This window comes from Salminus brasiliensis, chromosome 1 (assembly GCF_030463535.1).
Source record: "Salminus brasiliensis chromosome 1, fSalBra1.hap2, whole genome shotgun sequence".
In the NCBI taxonomy this organism is placed as follows: domain Eukaryota; kingdom Metazoa; phylum Chordata; class Actinopteri; order Characiformes; family Bryconidae; genus Salminus; species Salminus brasiliensis.
In genome coordinates, this window is record NC_132878.1 from 87,484,636 (window position 1) to 87,505,703 (window position 21,068).

Consider the following 21,068-nt stretch of genomic DNA (forward strand, 5'->3'; position numbering starts at 1 on the left):
ACATTCTTCTCTGGCTGTAAAAAAAAAAAAAAAAAAAAAAAAAAAAATCATACTCCTGTAGCTACTTAAGGCTCCACAGGAACAGGAACCCAGCGAATAAGAGGCTATCCCCAGGGCAGTGATTATTGACCGTTTATGTTGCAGTGCATATTACCATTCAGGAAGGGTATCTTTATTATTTCATTCATTTATTGCAATAAAATAATATGTATATTGTATGGACGTTTATACGTAAAGCCTGCAAGTTAAATTTAAGGATGACCGAGTGATTTCTCAGATTTTGGGGTTTCCACATAACCCATTAGCTTACCCAGGCCACAGTTTAAGCCTGTTTAAGAACACTGACCAACTGAAAATGTAGGTTTCACCTACTAATAGCGTGTTTCAGTTCATTGGTCAAAACACAGCTGAATATAAGGAAGATGTTACTGACATACAGTGGTCAGTAGATCACACTTCATGGCTATAAGCCATTACTGGACTTAATACTAAAAACCAGGTCAGTGCTCTTCTCGTTCTAATCAGCAGGTTTACCAACAGGTTTGTTGTTCATGTCCAGGATGGGTACCAGTGTTTACATGCTGTGCTATAGATTGAGTGAGTTTCAGAAAACAGTTTTGTTTGTTTTAATTTAAGACAACATGCCTCTGATTTTTGTAATAAAAGTGTTTTGTCTTAGTATTTATTACACCCAGGCTACTTTTATTTTTATTTATTTATTTATTTGGCATTAGTTTTTGTCCATATTTCAGGCAGGTGGGCACTGCAGTAGAAATGCTATCCCACCACATATGTATAACCCCCCCCCCCCAAAAAAAAAACAAAAACAAGCAAATATATATATATATATATATATATATATATATATATATATATATATATATATTTAAATAATATTTTTAAAGATTTAAATATTTTTAAATTGTTAAAATATGTTATTTGTTATCACTTGAAGGGATAATAACATACCAAAGATACTAGATAATTTAGAGATAGAAGGTAATTTAGAAGATAATTTAATTGATTTTCTTTATTGTGGTATCGAAATTTGAAAAATCAAGAAACATTAGATATTTGTGGCATTTGTACTGACTACCCAAATTCTGGACATCCCTAGTATTCACATAGATTGTACTTTAACAATGTTTAGGTAGGTGGTACATGTCAAAGACCAAGAATATGCCTTCATTGAAACAGTATTCCCTAAATTGCAGTGGCCTCTTCCAGCAGGATGACCACCTGCTTGTTCAGGAAAAGTTGCTAAAGAGGTTAAATTAGCCATTTAATTGTCAAATAGTTTGAGCATCGGGGAGATGTGCTGGACAAACAAGTCCGATTCACACTTAAAGCATCTACTGCCAACATTCACAATATCAGTCTGGTGGTTTTCTGAGGTCCACTTCTGAAGCTTTGCACCGTAGACCGGGGTTAGCATGGGCTCTCTGAATAGTCTGTGACTATGCAGCCTTTTATACAGAAGAGTGTAATGCCTTGAGTTGTGACCACGTTCCTCCCAGAACCCTCATTAAAACCTCCTGTGACTTGTGCCACAGTGGCCCTTCTCTTGTTCCGTCCCAGATGGGATAGCCTTTGTTGCCCTTGTGCATTCATGAGCCTTTGGCACCACACACTTCATCTAGCAGTGATTGTGTCAAAACTCTCATACCAGTCAGCACACACTGCCATGTCTTTGTGCCTGCTGTACTAGGAACGGTCCATTACCCACATAATACAGGGTCATCAGTGGGTTCTTTGGTCCAGAAACCACAGGACCACTGAGCAGTGATAAATGAGGAGGAAGGGGATCTTCACACTAGCTGAGTTTAAATTTGTTGGTTGAATGAGTCTTTGTGTATACAAGTGATACGCCCAAGATGTCCTCAATGTGTCTGTAATGTTGTAAAATGGTTTGTACATGTTCTTTGACAGTATGGAGGAAGGATCAGCTGAGAAGTGTAAAGAGGCCATTGAGAAAGCTCTGCACTACGACCAGCACAACCCTGAAGCACTCCAGCTAATGGCCAGCTACCTGTTCAGCATCGAGAATGTCACGGTACATCTCCAACATCTCCACCTCTCAAAATTCAGGAAATTCGTTGCCATATAACTTTCACTGAGTGTTTATCTGTACAGTTCACTCGCTAGTAATATTAGAAGTGAATGAAATTTGAGCCAGCCGTTAACGATCCACTGATATTGCTGATGTTCCATTAGTTCTTCTCATCTGCACGCTTTCTATGGTATGGTGTGGGATGGCATTGCGGTAGTTGAGCCTCATTAATTTAAGGGGGCAGTTTTAATTACAGAGTCTTAATCAGCAAAGGGCCCCATAGCAGCTCTTAGAAACGAGTTGTGTAACTCTGAAAGAGTGAGAGACTGCAAGAGGGAGAGTGTTAGCTGGGTCATGTCTGAGAATATATTAGCCAATTTAATTGAGAGCGCTTGTCTAAGATATTACATCACATAACCAATTCACTTTAGCCTGAGGTAAAGCCTTTGCTGTGCAGGGCCTGTCTCAGCCACTAGGTGGCAAAGTGGTGTAAGGCAAACACGCAGCTTTGACTGCTCAAGAGCGATCCAGCTCTTTGCTCTTTGCAGGTGGAGTGGGGACAGTGAAATGTCCCTGGTTAACAAGATGATCACTTTTGTTTGTTTCATACTTGTACCTACGGGCACCTGCCAGAACCCTTAGAGGTGTAGTTACTAAGGCAATTTAGGCTCAATATTGAAACGTCATTATTTGGTAGTCTGCATTTGTTTTATTTATATGCAAAACGGCTGTTGATCAAGTTATTACATTTTCAGCGTCAGGAAGAAAAAGCAGAAAGCGATATTGAACAGCCTCAGTGGACACTTGGATGATCCACTGTAGATGTCTTGTAGATGCTCACCTGACATTCAGCGTTCAACTAGAGCTAGGCAATGTGACAATATTTCATCGTCTTGTGATAAATGTTCTTATCGTGATACACAATATGCTTTTTTTTTTTTTTTTTAAGCATATCGAGAATATGATCAGTGCTAAAATAACACTGATCAGCTGCATGTTTCATTACAAACAGTGTAATTAGTCTGGTTTAACTGGATAAAGTGCCGCACACGTCAATAAAAATCACTGTACTAAATATGGGAGAAAGTTTGGATGGTAGTTTTTAAAAATCCATTACTACTGATGCATTTTGTCTGCGATCACGTCTGTCCTGATGAATATCGTGGATCGTGAAAATATCTTTCAATATCGTCATACAATATTTTTACCATATCGCCCAGCCCTACGTTCAACTGAAAATCTGTTTATTCATTTTTGAACTCCACTTTAGGAAACACTTGTTTTTTTTTTCTTCTCACTATTCAAGTAATCATAGACACATTAAATGACCTTGAGGTCTGTATAGCCTGAGAACACTAGCAGCTTCCGCTGTTTAACTGATTTGCGAATAGTGCTCGGCGATCTGGTAAAAATACTAGATCACAATATTTAAAGACTTTTCACAATACATGTAATCACAGACTAACTTTATCAGTAGCAACAGATTCTTAAAAACTACTGTTCTGATCCTCTCCCGTACTGAACACAGTGATGTTTATTTACCATCCGCTGCTCTTAATCTGATTAAACCAGTCTAATTACACTAAAACCTGCAGCTGATCAGTGTTTATTAAGCACCAACAATGTTCTCAATATGCTTAGAGAAGCATATTGTGTATCATGATACCAAAATTGATCACGATACAATAACATTGTCATATTGCCCAGCTCTATTTGCATTTTTTTTTTTTTAATAATACCCACAATGTTGTTCAGTTCTGGAGTGAGAATGGAGTAGGATTTTCTCCTCCCTCTCAAAGATGTAAGCTTTTAAGTGCTGTTGATGTGATGACAGTGGTTTTGGTGGTCTACCAGGACGTCTAAAAGCACCTAGCAGAACCAGTTTTAAGTACAAGTTTTGGTTTGTAATAGATGCTTTTCTGACATTCAACTAATGTTTAACTGAATCTGTATTAAATGCAGCTGAACTTAAAGTTGAATGTAAATGAGTCTCCTGAATGTAACCATGGACCTGAACCTTAAATCTGACCCAAAACCTAAGCCTAAAAGGGTAAAGTTAAGGTTGGGTTTAAGGTTAGGGTTACTGTTAGGATTTAGGGTTGATTCTAGAGGAAGGTGAAGGTAAGGCTTAAGGTTAGGTGTAGGGTTACATTCAATAGGCCGTCATCAGTTCAGTAGCATTTAATACACATTCAGCTGAACGTCCGTTGGATTTCAAGTGAGCAGCTACGAGGCTTTTTTCAGTATCTAATGAGATCATGCTTTATCTTTATCACAGCTCATATGTTCTCTGTAGCTGTGAATCTTTTTTCCCTTTTTTTCTTCTTCTCACTTTTTTTGTTTCTTACCATATAAGTCATCCTAGACATGATGATGATGTTGAGGTCTGGACTCTGGGGTGGTCAGCTTGAGAACACCAGCGGCTTCAGCTGTTTATGATTTGCAAATGTTTTTTTTTTTTTTTTCACCATGTAGTTCAGATCTGGAGTAAGCTTTAAATGCTCTTGATCTGATGAGGTGTGGTTTTGGGGGTCTATAAGGACTGTGTTTAGAAGACCCATTTTCTCTGATTTTATTGATTTTATTATGGTTTATAAATTTCCATAACATTTTAAATTGTTTTGTTTTTTGTTTTTTTTACTTTTTTTAAAATGTTTTTAAACTTTTCTTTAGATGTTCACATTCCTTATTCAAATGGATTATCATATATATATATATATATATATCTTCCAGAAAGAAATCATGCCACTTCCAAACATTTATACATACATCATCTACTTCCAGACGTAAACATGGTGTGGATTAAAAGTTTCAAAACAGGAGGGCAACAATGCTTTATTATGGTCATAATTGATCCTTGAAAGGGTAAATATCTTTACCCTGTTAAAATATCTTTCTTCTGTCTTCCGACTCTTTAGTTGACTCTCAGTGAAAGAAAGCAGCAGACAGGCCGTCTAATGCTGGTTGCACCTACTTGTAGAGAAAGCCAAAACATGGCCAAGAAGGTACAGGACTTGTTCATTGCAGCTCTTTTGTTTTCCAGGACGGCCGTGACTACCTGATAAAGAGTGTGTCGTCATGGTTACCAAGTCTGCAGAAGGAAGAAGAGTCCCCAGCTAGTGCGGAGCAGGATGAAGAAGAGGAGCCGCCACAGGTGGGTGTAAAACTGGAGTATAACTACACTTACCTAAAAATCGAGGACAGACTAGGTGTATGTATTTCGTTGCTGGTACACAAAACCATGAAAATCCTAAAATGCAGAACCAAGAAAAAAACATTCTAAACTTTAAATTAAAAGGCTCAGTTTCAGGCTTTTTGGTGCTACCCATGTTTCATAGCGATATCAAAAGCGCACAGGGCTGTTAAAAAATCTCACACTACAGTAAATACTAGTGAATAAATATTTTACGTTCCTAACACGGTTATTTTAAGTGCAGTTGTGATTCAATAGGACTTTATAAATAAATAGACACTGATAATCAGTCATTATTTTTCTGACCACATGCAAAGTTTATCCTGTTATAGTGTTGTTGTAGTTTCTCAAAGCAACACTCGATTGTTTTTGAAATTACACTTCAGCAATAGGTGCGAAAATGTCACATTATATAAACATCAGTATTGTTCAAATGAAGATTGAATTTGTATATCGCTCCTGTCCAATTAAAACCATGTATCTCCTTTGTCCGTTCTTAATTTTTCTCTTTGGTTGAACCCTGTAGCTGCTCTGTACACTGTGTAAATGACTCCAGACGGATAGACCAATAGAAATGCTCTAAATGAACTTACATTAACACATTTACATTAATTACATGTTCATTACATTAACATCCATTGAAAGTTCCGAACATTTGTACCTTCTCTTGTAAAGTCGCCATTTTGGAGATGCATGTTTTTTATTGGACAGAGGTTTTCATGGGGTGTCCTAATTATTTGATTGATTTATTTATTTTAAAACTATATTTGACTACCGGTTATACAATGCTTATGAGAATGAACCTAGTCCTTGCGTTGTGTAAGACCAGGTGTGTGTGTGTCTAATGGCTGTCGAGAGATTCCATGGCATGTTCTTGTTTGGTTTATGAAGCAGGAAAATTTGATGGTGGGCCTTCCCTGACCCCGTTATACACCCCCCTCTTAAGTTACGGTGGCCAAACAAAAAAGCGGGGCTGCTGGAAGCTCCCTTGAACTTTGAAATGAGTTCTCGGATGGAGAGAAGGAGCGGAAGTGGTAGAGACTAATCCTTTCATTTCGAGCCCTGTGGCACACCGCCGCGAGGCAGGCCCCTCAACCACACGCACACAAACACACCCCCTGACCCTGTCCTCTCACGCAGACAGGCTCCCCCTTATGAAACTAGAAAACTCAACGTTTTCCTCAAGGCTACTACATTTTGTGTTCCTTCAGTGGAGGCACTTGGCTTTCAGCACCCAAATTAGTTTCTCGTCTCATCTGTAAAGTAGGGCCGCCATGAAATAAACCGCTGCTCACCTGAAATTGCTTGAGGAGGAAATTAATAAAAGTGCTTGTTTATTTCTGTATTGATTTTTGTTAGGGCGGTGGAAGCTTTTCTGCTGCAAGCGCAAGGCTATGGCGTGTTGTAGCAGGGTTACCCCTGGGGCTGTACCCGAGAATTTTGTCAGCTAAATCGGATTTGGGCGTTTAGTTTGAAGATTCTTGACTCTTCTGTGTTTTCCTCCATATGTGAACAAATTTTTCAGTGTTTAGAGGAAAAAAGGAAGATTGCAGACTATTTTAATTACTGACATATAATGTCGGGCTGCTGTATGAATGTGAGGTAAAGGCAAAGGTGCATGTATTTGTCACTGTGTACAGTGAAATCCTCCGCATTTGACCCATCTGTGGTAGTACACACACACACACACACACCCCCTAGTGAACTAGGGCCAGTAAGCACACACACACGGTGCGGTGGGCAGCCTACTCCAGCACCCGGGAGCAGAAAAGGGGTGGGGGGAAGGGGTTCTTGCTATTTTATTAGTTTATTTATTTCAGTCACTTCTTCAACGGGATCAGCCTACTTCTTTATTTATCTTTAAACAAATAAAACTCCTTAAAAAAAACTAAAGTAACAAAAGAAATGGGCCAAGATTTGAATATTGTTTCAGTGAAAAGAAAAATAGTAGGCCTGACATTTGTGGCATTGCTTGTTTTGATATAATCATTTCTCTTCTTCTATGGATTTATTAGGTGACTACATTTGTATTTAAATATAAATAAATCTAAGATGTAAATGATTAAGTGATCAGTGTAAACACTTGCACATTTTCCTGCACAACAAACAGCTAATAGAGAAGATTGGCCTGGGCTGTATGCAGATGCGTGGGCATACTTTCCTATGTTATGACAGGCCCAGCAGAGATATACACATACATATATTTTCCTTTAGCCTGTAAATAGACTTACTGCCTGCATTAAATCTGCCCAGATAATTGGAGAACGGCTGCATATTGCAACATGCCATGTTCAGTGTTGTTGAATGCTAAGCGTATTCTTGAGTTTAAGTTTGTCCTGAATTTAAGATTCTTCTTCAAAAGGGCTTCCATACCTTAGATCTTTTCTAAAACATCATGATTACTAGCCTAACTTACCACAGCCTCCGCCTCCACGTCAGCTTGCCTCAACAGTAAACCAACACTGTACGTTGAGCAATCTACTCACCTGCAGGGAGCAAGGCCAATTATGCCCTCTCTGGTTCCGGCTGCTGATTGCAGGCAGCATGACCCGGGATTTAGACCAGTGATCCTCAGGTCGTAAATTGCAGTGCCTTAGTCAGGTGGACCAGTCTGAGTCCCAGAGAAGCAGTGTGTAATGTAATGAAACCCTTGCCAACTGTTAAGCCTATGGTTGGATCTGTTATGCTTTGTAGTTGTTTGACACAAGAAACTCAACTCACACTCTCATATGAGCATCGTTTGGTTCCTTATCATATTGGCAGGTATTGGGAAATCCCTGTTTAAGAATCTGATATTTATAAGTGCAAAAATATTGAAAATGGGATGAAATCTTGACCTCGACATGCGAACTGAAACTGTGCGTCACTACAACCCTAGTGACAAGTCAAAAAACTTGAAGATCAAAGTTGTTGCTGCGACGTGAAGAGGCATTCTTGTGAACTCGCAATTACAGTAATTCTTAAAAAAAAACAAAATCCATGAAGGCAACTTAAAAAGCAAGAAGTGAAAACATCTGAAAGGCAGAAGCTAATTGGAATCAACCTGGTTTGGTGCTGTCATTATCAAAAACCTGCTGATGAGGTAACTCTCACAACTCTCACCCCACACATACACACACCATCAAACATTCACAGCAAGATGAGAGGCCAGAGCGGTTAATGGAAAGACATGGTTGAAGAAGGGATGACACCAGAGACTGCACAGAAGAGTGTAGTCAGCAGAGATGCAGACAAGGCTGTGATGAGGCGCTAATGTGCCAAAAGAGGTTCAGCGAGTGCTCGTTGAAGGGTTGAGCATAAAAGGGCATATTTCCGACGAATCGTGGAGAATGCCGGGGAGAGGATAAGGAATCATTTATGACTTGGAATTTTGTTGAGTTAATGGACGGTTCGTGTTTGCTGTGTGTCCATCGCTGTACAAAAGGATGCCTTTGAAAAGCCCAGTGACTGTTAAATATCCCCAGACTTCTTCTGAAATCCTTAAGAGATGGCCTTCATTTGAAGAAAAGACAAGGCTGTGCTGGAGCGATGTGGAGGGGGACAGTCTGGGGAAAATGCAGTTTTAGTAGTATGAAAGGGTTTAGCAAGTTTTCCTCTGATGTATTTCTTCCTTTGGCAGCTCTTTATGGTTATTTTATGATTTCCTTTGTTTTTTAATGACTGTTTCAGATCTACTCAAAGGAGAGGCACTTTTAGGTCTTTGACAAATTGACAATTTAGGAGGTGGATTTATCTCTGCACTTGTAGTTTGACACTCCATTGCTTAATTTCTTTGAAATTAAAGCTTGGTTGTCAAGAGCGGTACACTGACATTTTGGCAGGTTTTTTTTCCTTGTTGGCTTACAACTGTACAGTATAACATTTCCCAACTTATGAATTTTACATTCTTTCATAACTGATATATTGTACTGGGGTTGGTATCTTGAGCCAAGCTGTTTAATTAAAATGTTCTTTCACAGAAGAAAGAAATAGAAGTTTTCATTGCAAAAGGCCGACAGACACAACCATAATAGCACATTAGATAAGCAATATGCATTTGCCTTGCAATATCAGAGAAGCAAATGCAAAGATAATGAGATTATTATCTAGACCTAAGTTGAACTAGGCGTAAAAAAGGCACTTTGTAGTCTCCTAGCTTGCTCTCTTGTCTATATCAGTTTCTTCACCAATAAAATGTCAAGGTAAAAATGGTAGAGTCCATAAGTACAGTGCTGTGGAAGTAACTCCAACCACTTTTTTCAACACAACATTTATTTACGACAAAGATCTATTCAAAACTCAAAAATCACCCATGTGAAAAAGTAATTGTCCCCCTAAATGGTTGTCAACCTTGGCAGCAACAACTGCATTCAAACGTTTACGAGAACTTGCCATGAATTGACATCACTGTGGAGGGAATTTGGCCCACACTTCTTTGTAGAATTGTAATAATTCAGCTATGAGCTTTCTAGCACTGTCGTGTTGCTGCATGACCCAGCTGCGCTTGAGCTTTAGGTCACTAACTGACTGGTGGACATTCTCCTTCAGGATTTTCTGATTGAGAGCAGAATTCCTGAATCCATCCATATTGAAATTGGCCAGGTCCTGCAGAAGCAAAGTAGCCCCATCTGTTAACCCCATCACAATACCACCACCATGTTTGACTGTTGGTATCATGTTCGTATGGTGGAATGCTATGCTAATTTTACCGCAGATGTAACTCTGCTCATGTCTTCCAAAAAGTTCTAACTTCGAGTTGTCAGTCTTCAGAACATTAGCTCAGTCTTGGGGGTCATCAAGATGATTTAATTTTTTTTTTGGCTAATGTGAGACAAGCGTTTGAGTTCTTTTTGATCAGCAGTGGTTTGTGCCTTTCCCAAAGAGGCCCGTTTTGCTCAGTGTATTTTGTCTGTTATTGCAGAATTGTGTACATTGACCTTTACTGAGGCAAGTAAGGCCTGCAGGTCTTCAGATATTCTACTGGATTCTTTTATGACCTCCTGGCCAGCCGTCCACTACCGGGAAGGTTCAAGTTTTCTCTGTTTGTGGATGATATCACTGTGATTCCTTGGAGTCCCTTAGCCTTATACCTGTAGATTTTTATGATGTCACATTTGTTTTAGCTTATTAGTTGACTGATCTGAAACTTTTAAATGTGACACAAATGCAAAAATGGATGAAATAGTGAATGGGCAAATACCTTTTCCCTGTAAAAGTAGGGATGCTGACTCCTGTTGCTGAAGAGGTACCCCTGCAGCTCCAATCCTAATCCAACAGCCCTGATCCAGGTAACACAGATCTTCAGGGGTATCTGAATATTAGAAGCAGGAATGATCTAAAGTCTCCTGGGTGAAAGATCTCCAGGGCTAGGATTGGGTACTACTGCTCTAGGGATTTATTGATGTGTCCAGGCAAAGCAGGCTTGTCGCTGTAGGAGGGCCTCAAGGGGCCATGACTGCCCATTTAGATTGCTTGGCCCATCCAAAAACAAAACGGCACTAAAACCTTTTTGTAGAAAAAGACAGATTTTCATCAAATTTACAAAAAGTTAAATAAAGTCTGTTTTATGGGCTAGAATTGGCAGCGGTGCATTAAAAGTCAAGGGCTTCTGACTCCTGACATCAGCCTTCATCGCCGTCACATCTTCAGAACCTGAGTTACCCTACGTTGTATCATAGTCACAGAATCATGGTGTGTTTTTTGGGCTCATCCAGCTTGAAACAACCGTGTGGCAAGAGATTCTGCCTGGACTTTTCACCCCAAACTGACTTCAATACATGGTGACCCAGACAGTGAAAACATCAGACCGCTTTAAACCCTCTGCCATGAGTATGAGGGTTCAAATAGAATCAGAGTGTTCAGATTTCCCCCCTCGTTTCTATCCTCACTATTATTCTTCTAAGTGAGAGTAGGACTCACTTCACACTAGGCATGTTTTTCCTTCAGCTGCCAGCACGTATTTTACATGTGGTCCTAAGGGAAGCACTTGGTCAGAATGCAGCTAAAAGTTCAACACACTGCTTTTCCTTTTCTTTCAAACAGCAAAAAGAATGAAGAAAAATGCCAAGTGATGTATTCAGGGGGAGCAGCACTGTAGCAGTGAGCATTTGCACTTTTTGAATAATTAACAGTGCAGTCAGTATTTTTAATATTAAAAAAAGGCTCAGACATGCATGTTTCCCTGAACAGAAATGAGCACAAAATGGTCAACGACTAAGACTAACAGCTCCTAATTTACCCAAAAACATCACACGTCTGCAAATATAGGCACACAAATCAAAACATATATAAAGTCGGTTCTGCTTAATTCTGATTCTGATCCCAAATGATGTAGTGAAAATTTGTTTCCCAATTTTTTTTTTCCCACATTTTTTTAAATTAATTGTTTCTGTGATATCATAGAGCTCATGCCTTTACATATACCCACCTATTCAGTCTGCTGCACTTCAGCTCTGCCTATTCATGCTGAACCTATAAGGAGTACTTCTGTTTAGACTTCAAATAAATGAGAAATTTGAGTTAAACTGAATTCCTTCCTCTAGTAACATTCAGAGACAGGCTTAATGTTCAGTGTTTGACTGAAGGTGTCTGAAGGACCAGTATTGTTCAGAAAGTACAAGGTAAATGTTACTTAAAGGTGGGGTTCACCCGTAATCACATTGGATCCCTGTTGGATATGATTTTGGGACGTTTTGTAGGTGCAATAGCTTCTGTTGTGCTGTTGCATGTTTCTGTCATGGATCGGTTATTTCTCTTCTTTGTTGTTTATAGTATCTGGTGCAGGGGACTGGCTGAAGTGCTCCAGGTTTTTGATTGGTTAAAAAAAAACAAAAAACAATTGCGTCAGCAGAGCGGTTATACATCGGGCTTTGGTTTGGTACAGCAGTAGCTTGTTGGCTCGTTATCAACACAAGGAACCTGTACTAGGTGGAAGTACTTAAATCAAATGGAATTTATTTGTAATGCTTTTTACAGCTGGTAAAGAATCAGTAATCAGTAAGAACACATGAAATCAACATTTTTAAAGAAGACATGAAAACCTAAGACCTGCAGTGAGCAGGAAAAGGCGACAATGGCAAAGGAAAAACTCCCTCAGAGCTGGAGGAAGAAACCTTGGCAGGAACCAAGACTCTCATAGGGGGGCCCATCCGCCTCTGGTCTGAACTATTTAAAATTATTGATAAGTCCCAGAACCACCACATAAGACTGCTGTACTGCTCGGGTGTGCAACATTATCAAAATATCATTTACATTTACATTTAAGGCATTTAACAGACGCTCTTATCCAGAGCGACTTACAAACGTGCTTTGCTATTTACTTAAGAATTACCTTAGCTAGTTTGAATAGACTAATAATTCAAAGATACGTCTAAGTTTATACACTACTAAACACAAATCAGTATGGAGACCATAGTACTCTGCTATTCGCCCAAGTACTCTCGGAAGAGGTGGGTCTTCAGTCTGCGTTTGAAGACAGCGAGCGCCGTTCGGACACCCAGGGAAAGCTCATTCCACTCTTTTGGTGACAGGACAGAAAAAAGCCTGGACGCTTGTGTATATATAATATTATATTCATAATAATTATGATATAACTTTTTATTATAAGTTATTATAATCATAGTAGTGTGATGGTAAGAGTAAGTAGAGTACTCTTATAAATACATTAATCTGTGCACAGATTTCTTTACAAACCTGTACAGCATCCAATCAAGCAGCATGTAGTTGATGAATCCAAAGCTAATCAAGGCCTCAGATTAATGACAGCATACGGAATGATCGTATCAAAGTTTGCTACCATTCTGAACCCTGATCTTGCTCAGAATTCGATTTAACCCTGTCACAAACAAGCTGAACTACAACAACCAAAAGTTAGAAATGCATATGCAAGAGTGAGACAGGCGTATAGGTCTGATTCTCTCAGACAGGCATGGGCAAACTGACTGACATCACCTCTACTACATAAAATCATTCCTTTGACAAACAAACTTGAGCTGAATCTGAGTCCATGTCTGGAAACCCAATATTTTGGCTTGCCTCTTCTGCCCAGGGTCTGGTAGCAGACCTCTAAAGTACATCACATGAGTATACACCCTGTTATTGTGAACAAAACTGTGAAGAATAAGCTTCAAACTGACTTTATGTGCCTTTTTATTCATTTTCAGAACTCCATTCCACCATATGAGTCACGAATCACGACAGCCAAGCTGCTGATTGAAGCTGAAGAGTTTGAGGTAAGCTGGAACCACAGGTTGACTTCCTAAAGTTTGACAGCGGACTGCTATTTGGCCTTCGCGTTGGTTACGTCTGCCGTCTGTTCTTGGCAATCTATATCCATTTGAAAGCATGAAATCTAAGTTTGTGTAAATGACCGTCAAGCAAACACTGCTGTGATGGTGTTCTGAAGAAGACTTTCTTTTGACGTGTTGCTGTATATTGACATGCTGAGCTCATGGTCACAATGAAGTGTATGGATCTGCCTGGGTGTTATGCATTACAGCGGTTTCATCACATGCTGTAACAGTGGTTCACCCTGAAGCATATGCTCTTGTTGATTCATCTTACTTTACTGTGAGCTCCACGCAGCAGAGTCTGATATAATGACTAGATGTGCAGAACAGAAGGTCACTCTCAGGCAACAAAAGGACAGAAAGGCAGACAAAGATGACTGTATACGTTCATTTCAAAAGGATAAAATCATTGACTTCCTTTTTTAAGGTCCTAGAGCCTCAATGGAACCTGATTAAGCTCTATGTACAGAAAACCTTATTTTTAATATTAGACTAACTAATCTGCAATGTGGTGATAGAACCAGAGTCTGACCAATGTACAGTACGCTGTGGAACTGTGAAAGACCCCCAGAGGTAATGAAATGCACTGTGAAAAATCTTTTTGCAAATTCAGGCAGGTCTAGTTGTCCATACCAACAAAGTCAAGGACATGTGACTTCTGACTCACTTATATCTTTCCTTTCCCAGTGTCCCATCTTCTTTAGAACCGGAGTTCTACTGGATTCCTACTGACAAACGACCCTTATGTTGTTTCATAGTCACAGAACCACGATTACATACATAACCAGTGTTTTCTTTCCTGGTTCCAGAACGCCAGAGGTAACAAAAATGTCAAGAATGTGACCTCTGATTCATATATCGGCCTCCGTCGGTGTCCCATTTTCTTTGGAACTGGAGTTCTCCCAGATTCCTAATGACAAGCAACCCTTATGTTATTCCATAGTCACATAACCAATGTTTTCTTTCCTGGTTCCAGAACGCCAGAGGTAACAAAAATGTCAAGGACGTGACTTCTGACTTCAATAGTGGCCTTTGTCAGTGTCCCATCTTTTTTAGAACCGGAGTTCTCCAGGATTCCTAATGACAAACGACCCTTACGTTGTTCCATAGCCACAGAACCACGATTACATACACAACCAGTGTTTTCTTTCCTGGTTCCAGATCGCCAGAGGTAAGATGTCATTGTCGAGGACGTGACCTCTGATTTATATCAGCCTTTCCCAGTGTTGCATCTTCCTCAGAACCTGAATTCTCCCAAATTCCTAATGACAAGCAACCCTTGGCACAAAACCATGGTTACATACACAACCAGTAATTCCGTTTCCTTATTCCAGACCAGTAGAGAGTTACCAACAATGTCAAGCACATGACTTCTGACTCTTATATCAGCCTTTGTCAGTGTCATATCATCAGAATGTGAATTCTCCCAGATGGCCTTGATACCATGGTACCAAAAAAACGTATCTCGTGGACTGTTAGGTTGAGACTCAAGTCATCTTGCATAGGACAGCGGTACTCCTAGCCTGGGAAGAGGCAGCTTTCACATGGTAGAATCTTAGAGGAATCTGCAAGAGGAACCCCTCAGAGCAGGGCCCAGGATTGTGCAGTGTTCCTGGTGAAATAGCATATCAGAAGATCTGGTGAAAACTGGCCTACAGTCTTGTAAACCTACCTGATGACTTCCACAACTGATACCTCCTGTGACAATTCTCGGATTGATTTGACAAATTGGGGACACAGAACTTTTGGAATGAACCTTAAGGTTAAACCATAGTCACACTACTATCCTCAGGGCCCCATCTAATGCTTGAGGACCTGATGGAGAGAGTGCAACTCCCTGACTCTACTAGCAGTTGTAATTTATCGGCCGACTACTGTTGCATATATAAATGCTATTACCAGGGGCATGTCCCTTGGTGGGCTCTGGAGCTGTTTTAGAGGGCTTAACTGCCTTGTGCCCTTCAGGAAGTATGAGTGAGACGATGTGACACCAAGGTTTAGCCGTTCACCTGGATGCGATGTGCAGCTGCCACAGACACTCCGTACCTTCGCTGGTCCAGCGAGCTCTGTAAATACTCCAGAACTGAGGACAACTGGCTTCTAACAGAGTGTTTAGCCTGAGCAGAACGCCACTGTAAAAATAGTTTCCAGCAGTGTGGGAGCATGGAATGGTTAGTAGCTGTTCATTGAGTTGGTGAGGCTTATGTTCTATGCTAAAAGATTAAGCTTTTACTTAATTGGTGGTCTCAGTCAGAGCTGGGCAATATGATGATATTTTTTTTGTATTGTGAAAATGTTGTTATTGTGATAATTTGCTTTGCTAAGCATATTGACGATGTTGTTGGTACTTAATAAACACTGATCAGCTGCAGGTTTCATTAATAACAGTGTAATTAGACTGGTTTAATTAGATGAAGAGCAGCAGATGTTATATAAATCACTGTGTTCACTCAGGCGAGTGTCAGTTTATAAAAATCTGTCCCTACTGATGTTTTTTAGTCTGTGATTACATGTATCGTGATAAATATTGTGTATCGCAAAAGAAGTCTTTAAATATCGTGATTGATTATAGTATTTTTACCATATCACCCAGCCCTAGTCTCAGTATTGACTGGATGATGTTAAGACATTTTAAATCTGTGGCAATTGACTGCAATGAGAATCTATAAAAAACTATTAGAATTGGATTTTTGGACCAATATAAAAGTATACAATGTTGGAGATTATTTATTTATTTATTATTTATATTTTATAGCTGTTTAATTGATATTGGTGACTGTTTTCACATTGGTCTAGCCCTACACTGAGAGATGTCCACTAAATAAACGACACTGGATTGTCTTTGGCTGAGTTTTACCGTTTACTGTTTTGGTCTGGCCCGAGATCACAGAACGCTGTATCCTTCTGCGCTCACGGCATTGAATGAAAGTACAGCTTTATTGCTCAATATCTCGAAATTAGCATTTTTCATATCTGAGGTTTCAAATGATACTGGATGAGTGAGTGAAGGTGCAGTACCCTGGAGCATCCTATGGGGTTGAGTGCTTTGTTTGACAGTGGACACTTGTGGAACTTGGGAGACCACTTTAGACTGGCTACAGTTATTTAAAGCAGTGCAGGGTTTATCACTACTTTTATTAAGGTGAATTAGTGTGTTTTATTAGGGCGGCAGGATTCAGTTTGTTAGTGGTAATATTAATATTAGTCATATTAGCCACCAACAGAATCAGAATCTGATTTATTGGGCAGGTATGTTCACACACTCAAAGAATTTGTTTCCGGCTGTTAGCGTCTCTCTAGAATTAACAACATACAGCTACTCTACATATCATTTACAGACAATACACAATATACAGAGAACAATAGCATACACAGTATTCACAGACTGTACAAGGACATTTCTGTACAGTATGCTTTACAGTGTTATTCACAGAATAGCAGTATGCATCAAAATACAGATTAAATATTGTGCAACCACAGCAGCGTAAACATGCGATGAGTAATGGTGCAGTAATGCAGTGACTGTAGGATAAGAGTGATAATAGTTAATCAGTAGTATCTATGGCCTGTAGCTGATGATGGTGATCAGCTGTTGATGAAGGGGATGGCCTGGAATGACCACCCATGGCTCAGATGACGTCACTAACGAGACGTCATGGCATGGCCTGCATTAGATGATGAAAGGTATTCATAATAAAGGTTAATGGGTCCACAGTGGCTCATTGATTGCTCTGTACCAGGTGACAGAGTCTTAGTTCCCCCCACGGCCTATTGTTGCACCACTGTTATTCAGGCACTCAGTGTACACCTTCACTACGATGGCTCTGGAACATCTCACAGAATTAGCGCCCCCCCGAGAAGCGACTACCCTCACCCTAGTACTCTACAATTGCTAGCTTTATTATGCATGCAGCAAACCCCTTTTACTATGTCTCTATGTAACATTGGGATAAATACATATAATAAATAAAAAAATTCCAATAGTTAGTCAGAATGTGGTGTTTGTCAGTTAAGGCATGGGTTTGGCTTGGTTTGAATTCTCAGAATCAAAGGCCACATTTCTCGGCCACGTTTCTCGGCCACATTTGAAGGATTTTACCAAACCGGGCGGTCTTCAGTTATGTAATGGCTGAGGTATGTAGCCTCCCTCAGCTCAACTTCTTATACAACAGGGTTGTGGCAGTGGTGGCTCAGCGGTTAGTGCTCCGGGCTCCGGCTCCGGCTCCGGGCTATTGATGACAGGGTTGTGGGTTCGATGCCCGGGCTTGGCAAGCTGCCACTGTTGGGCCCTTGAGTAAGGCCCTTCACCCTCTCTGCTCCTCGGGCGCCGTAGCAATGACTGCCCACCGCTCTGGGCATGTGTGCTCACTGTCCACTGTGTGTATTTCGCTGGTGTCTATGTATGTATTCACTGCATGGATGGGATAAATTCCCAAATTCCATCTTTGTCCATCACAAATGGTCAGTGTGGTTGTTTAACGTTCAATGTTTTGGATGTATGGATTAGTTTAGTTCCAGCAGCTCACCTGTATTACTTTATTGAAGGAATGATTAGACAAACTTAATGTTGGATGGTAACTTGGATGGAAAAACTGTAAAAATGGTAATGAGGTGATGCATATTGAAGTGTGAATAACGGTAGAGGCTTGATTGGATGCCAGCGTGGGCATGTAACAAAAAGGGAACCTTCCTCTTCATGTGGTCCCACACATGCAGCTGTAGTCTTTGCCATGATGCTTAGTTCAAACAAATGAAAATGAGTCAATCTTTGCAGATGACTTGCATGTGTGATCAAACGTAATGCAAAATATGTAAGCCTCTTACTGGAGGAAATGTACAGTCTGACTAGTCCAGGTGGTATTTGTGCAGGGAGGTGTTATGAATTGCTAACTGCACATGCAAATAAGGGGAATGGACGGTGGTGCCATGTATCATGCAAACGGTAAAAAAAAAACTGTGGTAATTCTTCTATATGGAAAATGTGTGACCACTCTGTTATTGTTACCACTCTGTTATCTGTTGGTTTTTGAAGGGGAGGTTGATCAATTCCTTTGTGCCATTGGCATATGCATTCTGGCTACTTACAATATTTGAGTAACTGTCACAAATGGGTAATCTGTTAACCATGTGCACAGCTAATTCATTTTGAGTGTACATGCGTGACCATCACTACACTATATGGCATTTCTTCTGGGAGTTGATCTTTTAACTCCGTTCAGGAACTCTTGTCGGAGTTAAAATATTCATCCCATCTAGACTAAAATTACAGCTCTCCACTTGAGTTCATTTAAACTCCCTTCACAGAGTTAAAAATGAATGCACTTATGAATGTACATATTAAAACTGATATTTCAAAACAATGGAACATTTAGGAGAAAATGACTGCAAAAGAGACCATTAGTGCTTTTTACTATTTTTCTTCATTTTTTAAATTAATTTTATTAGTGTTAGCCTGCCTAGCTTCATTATCCAACTCAGCTGTTTGCTTGTTATCTAAGGTAACGTTGGCTTTAGCAACTCAGACGACGTATCTCCACCATGAGAGACAAGTCATGTTACTTACTCTGTAGGCTGTCACTGTAACCAAGACTGGAGGAAAATATTTGAGATGCTACCTTATCGACATTTATTCAATGCACAAATCATATCCTGCCTAAACGTGCAACTGCGTATTCCAAAGGCCACAACACACGTTTAATACATGTTCATATAGCACTAACTAGAAATTTGTTGTTAAACGCAAAACCAGAAGTAATGCCGATAATGTATTAATTGAATGCACGAAGTGTGCAAAAGTAAAATGGTGCTCTCTCCTGCTGACAATGAAGTTCCGGTGAAGAGTGACTGGGCTCGGCACCAAGCAGTAAAGGTAAATCAACTCCAAGAGAGTTCTGAAATACTACACCGCCAAAGAGTTCCCCTGAACTCAAGTTGTAGTCTACATTAGAGAATAAACCCAAACAATCCAACGCCTTCACACATAACGCCAGATTTCCAAACTCCAGGAATTTGCAGGAGTTTCTGGAGGATTAATGTGAGGCTGTAGGCTTCCCTTTCTGTCATTGCAGTGGAATTACGAGGCAACACGCATTAAGTGCTGCATCGATTGAGCAGCATACAGGGGAATACGTGTAAAATGTATGTGATTACTCAAAAATATCAGAGGGGAAATTTTTTTTATGTTGAATAAAAAACTGAGGCTTCACTGCCCGGTACAGTGTTGTTGGATGCTCATGAGGACTGGTCATCATTTAAACAAGGTCTCTTCTCCTCAGTGGCAGATTTTTTTAATGTTAATTTTTTAAAATATCTATATTTTCACTGTTTCCGAATCAATTTAACATCAGAAACAAAATGTCTATTTGACATGAGATAGAGTAGTTAGTGTCTACCTGATGTCAGATAACACTAGTTAACATCTAGCTAACATCAGCTAGAGTAGTGACCTTTAGCTAACACCAGCTCGTGACAATTAGCTAACGTAAGCTATAACGTAAGCTAGAATAATGTTTTGGTAACAATGATAGACTGGTAAACATCTAGCTAACAACATTTAGAGTACTTAGCTTTTACCATCTAGCTGACACAGGCTAGAGTTGTTCACATCTAGCAAACATCAGCTGCTGTAGTTCACATCCGGCCAACACCGGCTGCCGTAGTTTACGTCCAGCCAACACTGGCTGCCGTGGTTTACGTCCAGCCAACACCGGCTGCCGTGGTTCATGTCCAGCCAACATTGGCTGCCGTGGTTCACGTCCAGCTAACATTGGCTGCCGTGGTTCACGTCCAGCTAACATTGGCTGCCGTGGTTCACGTCCAGCTAACATTGGCTGCCGTGGTTCACATCTAGTTAATGTCAAGAGAACATAAGGCCTAGCTAACGTCAGATGGAGTACTTAACCTCTTTTCACATTCAGCTAACATTGGCTGGCGTAGTTCACGTCAAAAAGAGAAGATAAGGCCTAGCTAACGTCAGTACTTAACCTCTTTTCAACGCCACTCTAGTCTGTTTAATGAATGTCACAATAACATTTAAAGCGGTTAGCATCTTGAGAACAAAGAAGAACTTGAGCTCCTATCTGACACCCTTTTGTCATAGTTTTATGAGTATATGGCTGTACAAGACGAGACGAGATAAGGGAAATCTGCCGTATACACTTTCCTCGTTAGTTAATTGATTGCAAATAGAAGCAGATTCTTTGTTTATTTTTTTTCATGTGTGTTTCCCTTCAAGAGAAACAGAGAATGAATGAATGTTATAGTGAGTAAACAGAATGAATTGGCTAAAGAGGAGCTGGTAATACAATAGATTTCCTGTATTACAGCACAGTCATAAACGTGCATGCTTTATATGGGTGAAGCGTATGATTTGACCCCTGTGTTCAAAGCAGAGTGGACTGAGGATGATTACTTGAATTCACATGAATGTTTTGAAAAATACTTTTCAGGTTATTTTGGGTTATTATTTGACCTGGAGTGATTTTATGTTGGCTTTTGCTCGTGGTGGAAACCTCTTTGCTGAGCGGGCTCATGGTTTAGATCTCAGACATGGACAAAT

The 21,068-nt window shown here is 40.0% G+C and overlaps 1 protein-coding gene across 1 annotated transcript in view; it reads left to right on the forward strand.

Moving 5' to 3' along the window:
* LOC140536926 (uncharacterized) overlaps positions 1-21,068 on the forward strand; it is a 153,048-nt gene that overhangs the window by 9,627 nt on the left and 122,353 nt on the right. The window contains exons 6-8 of the mRNA XM_072659015.1: positions 1,930-2,053; positions 5,094-5,204; positions 13,385-13,453. Coding sequence (XP_072515116.1) covers positions 1,930-2,053; positions 5,094-5,204; positions 13,385-13,453 — 304 coding nt within the window. The remainder of the gene's footprint in view (positions 1-1,929; positions 2,054-5,093; positions 5,205-13,384; positions 13,454-21,068) is intronic.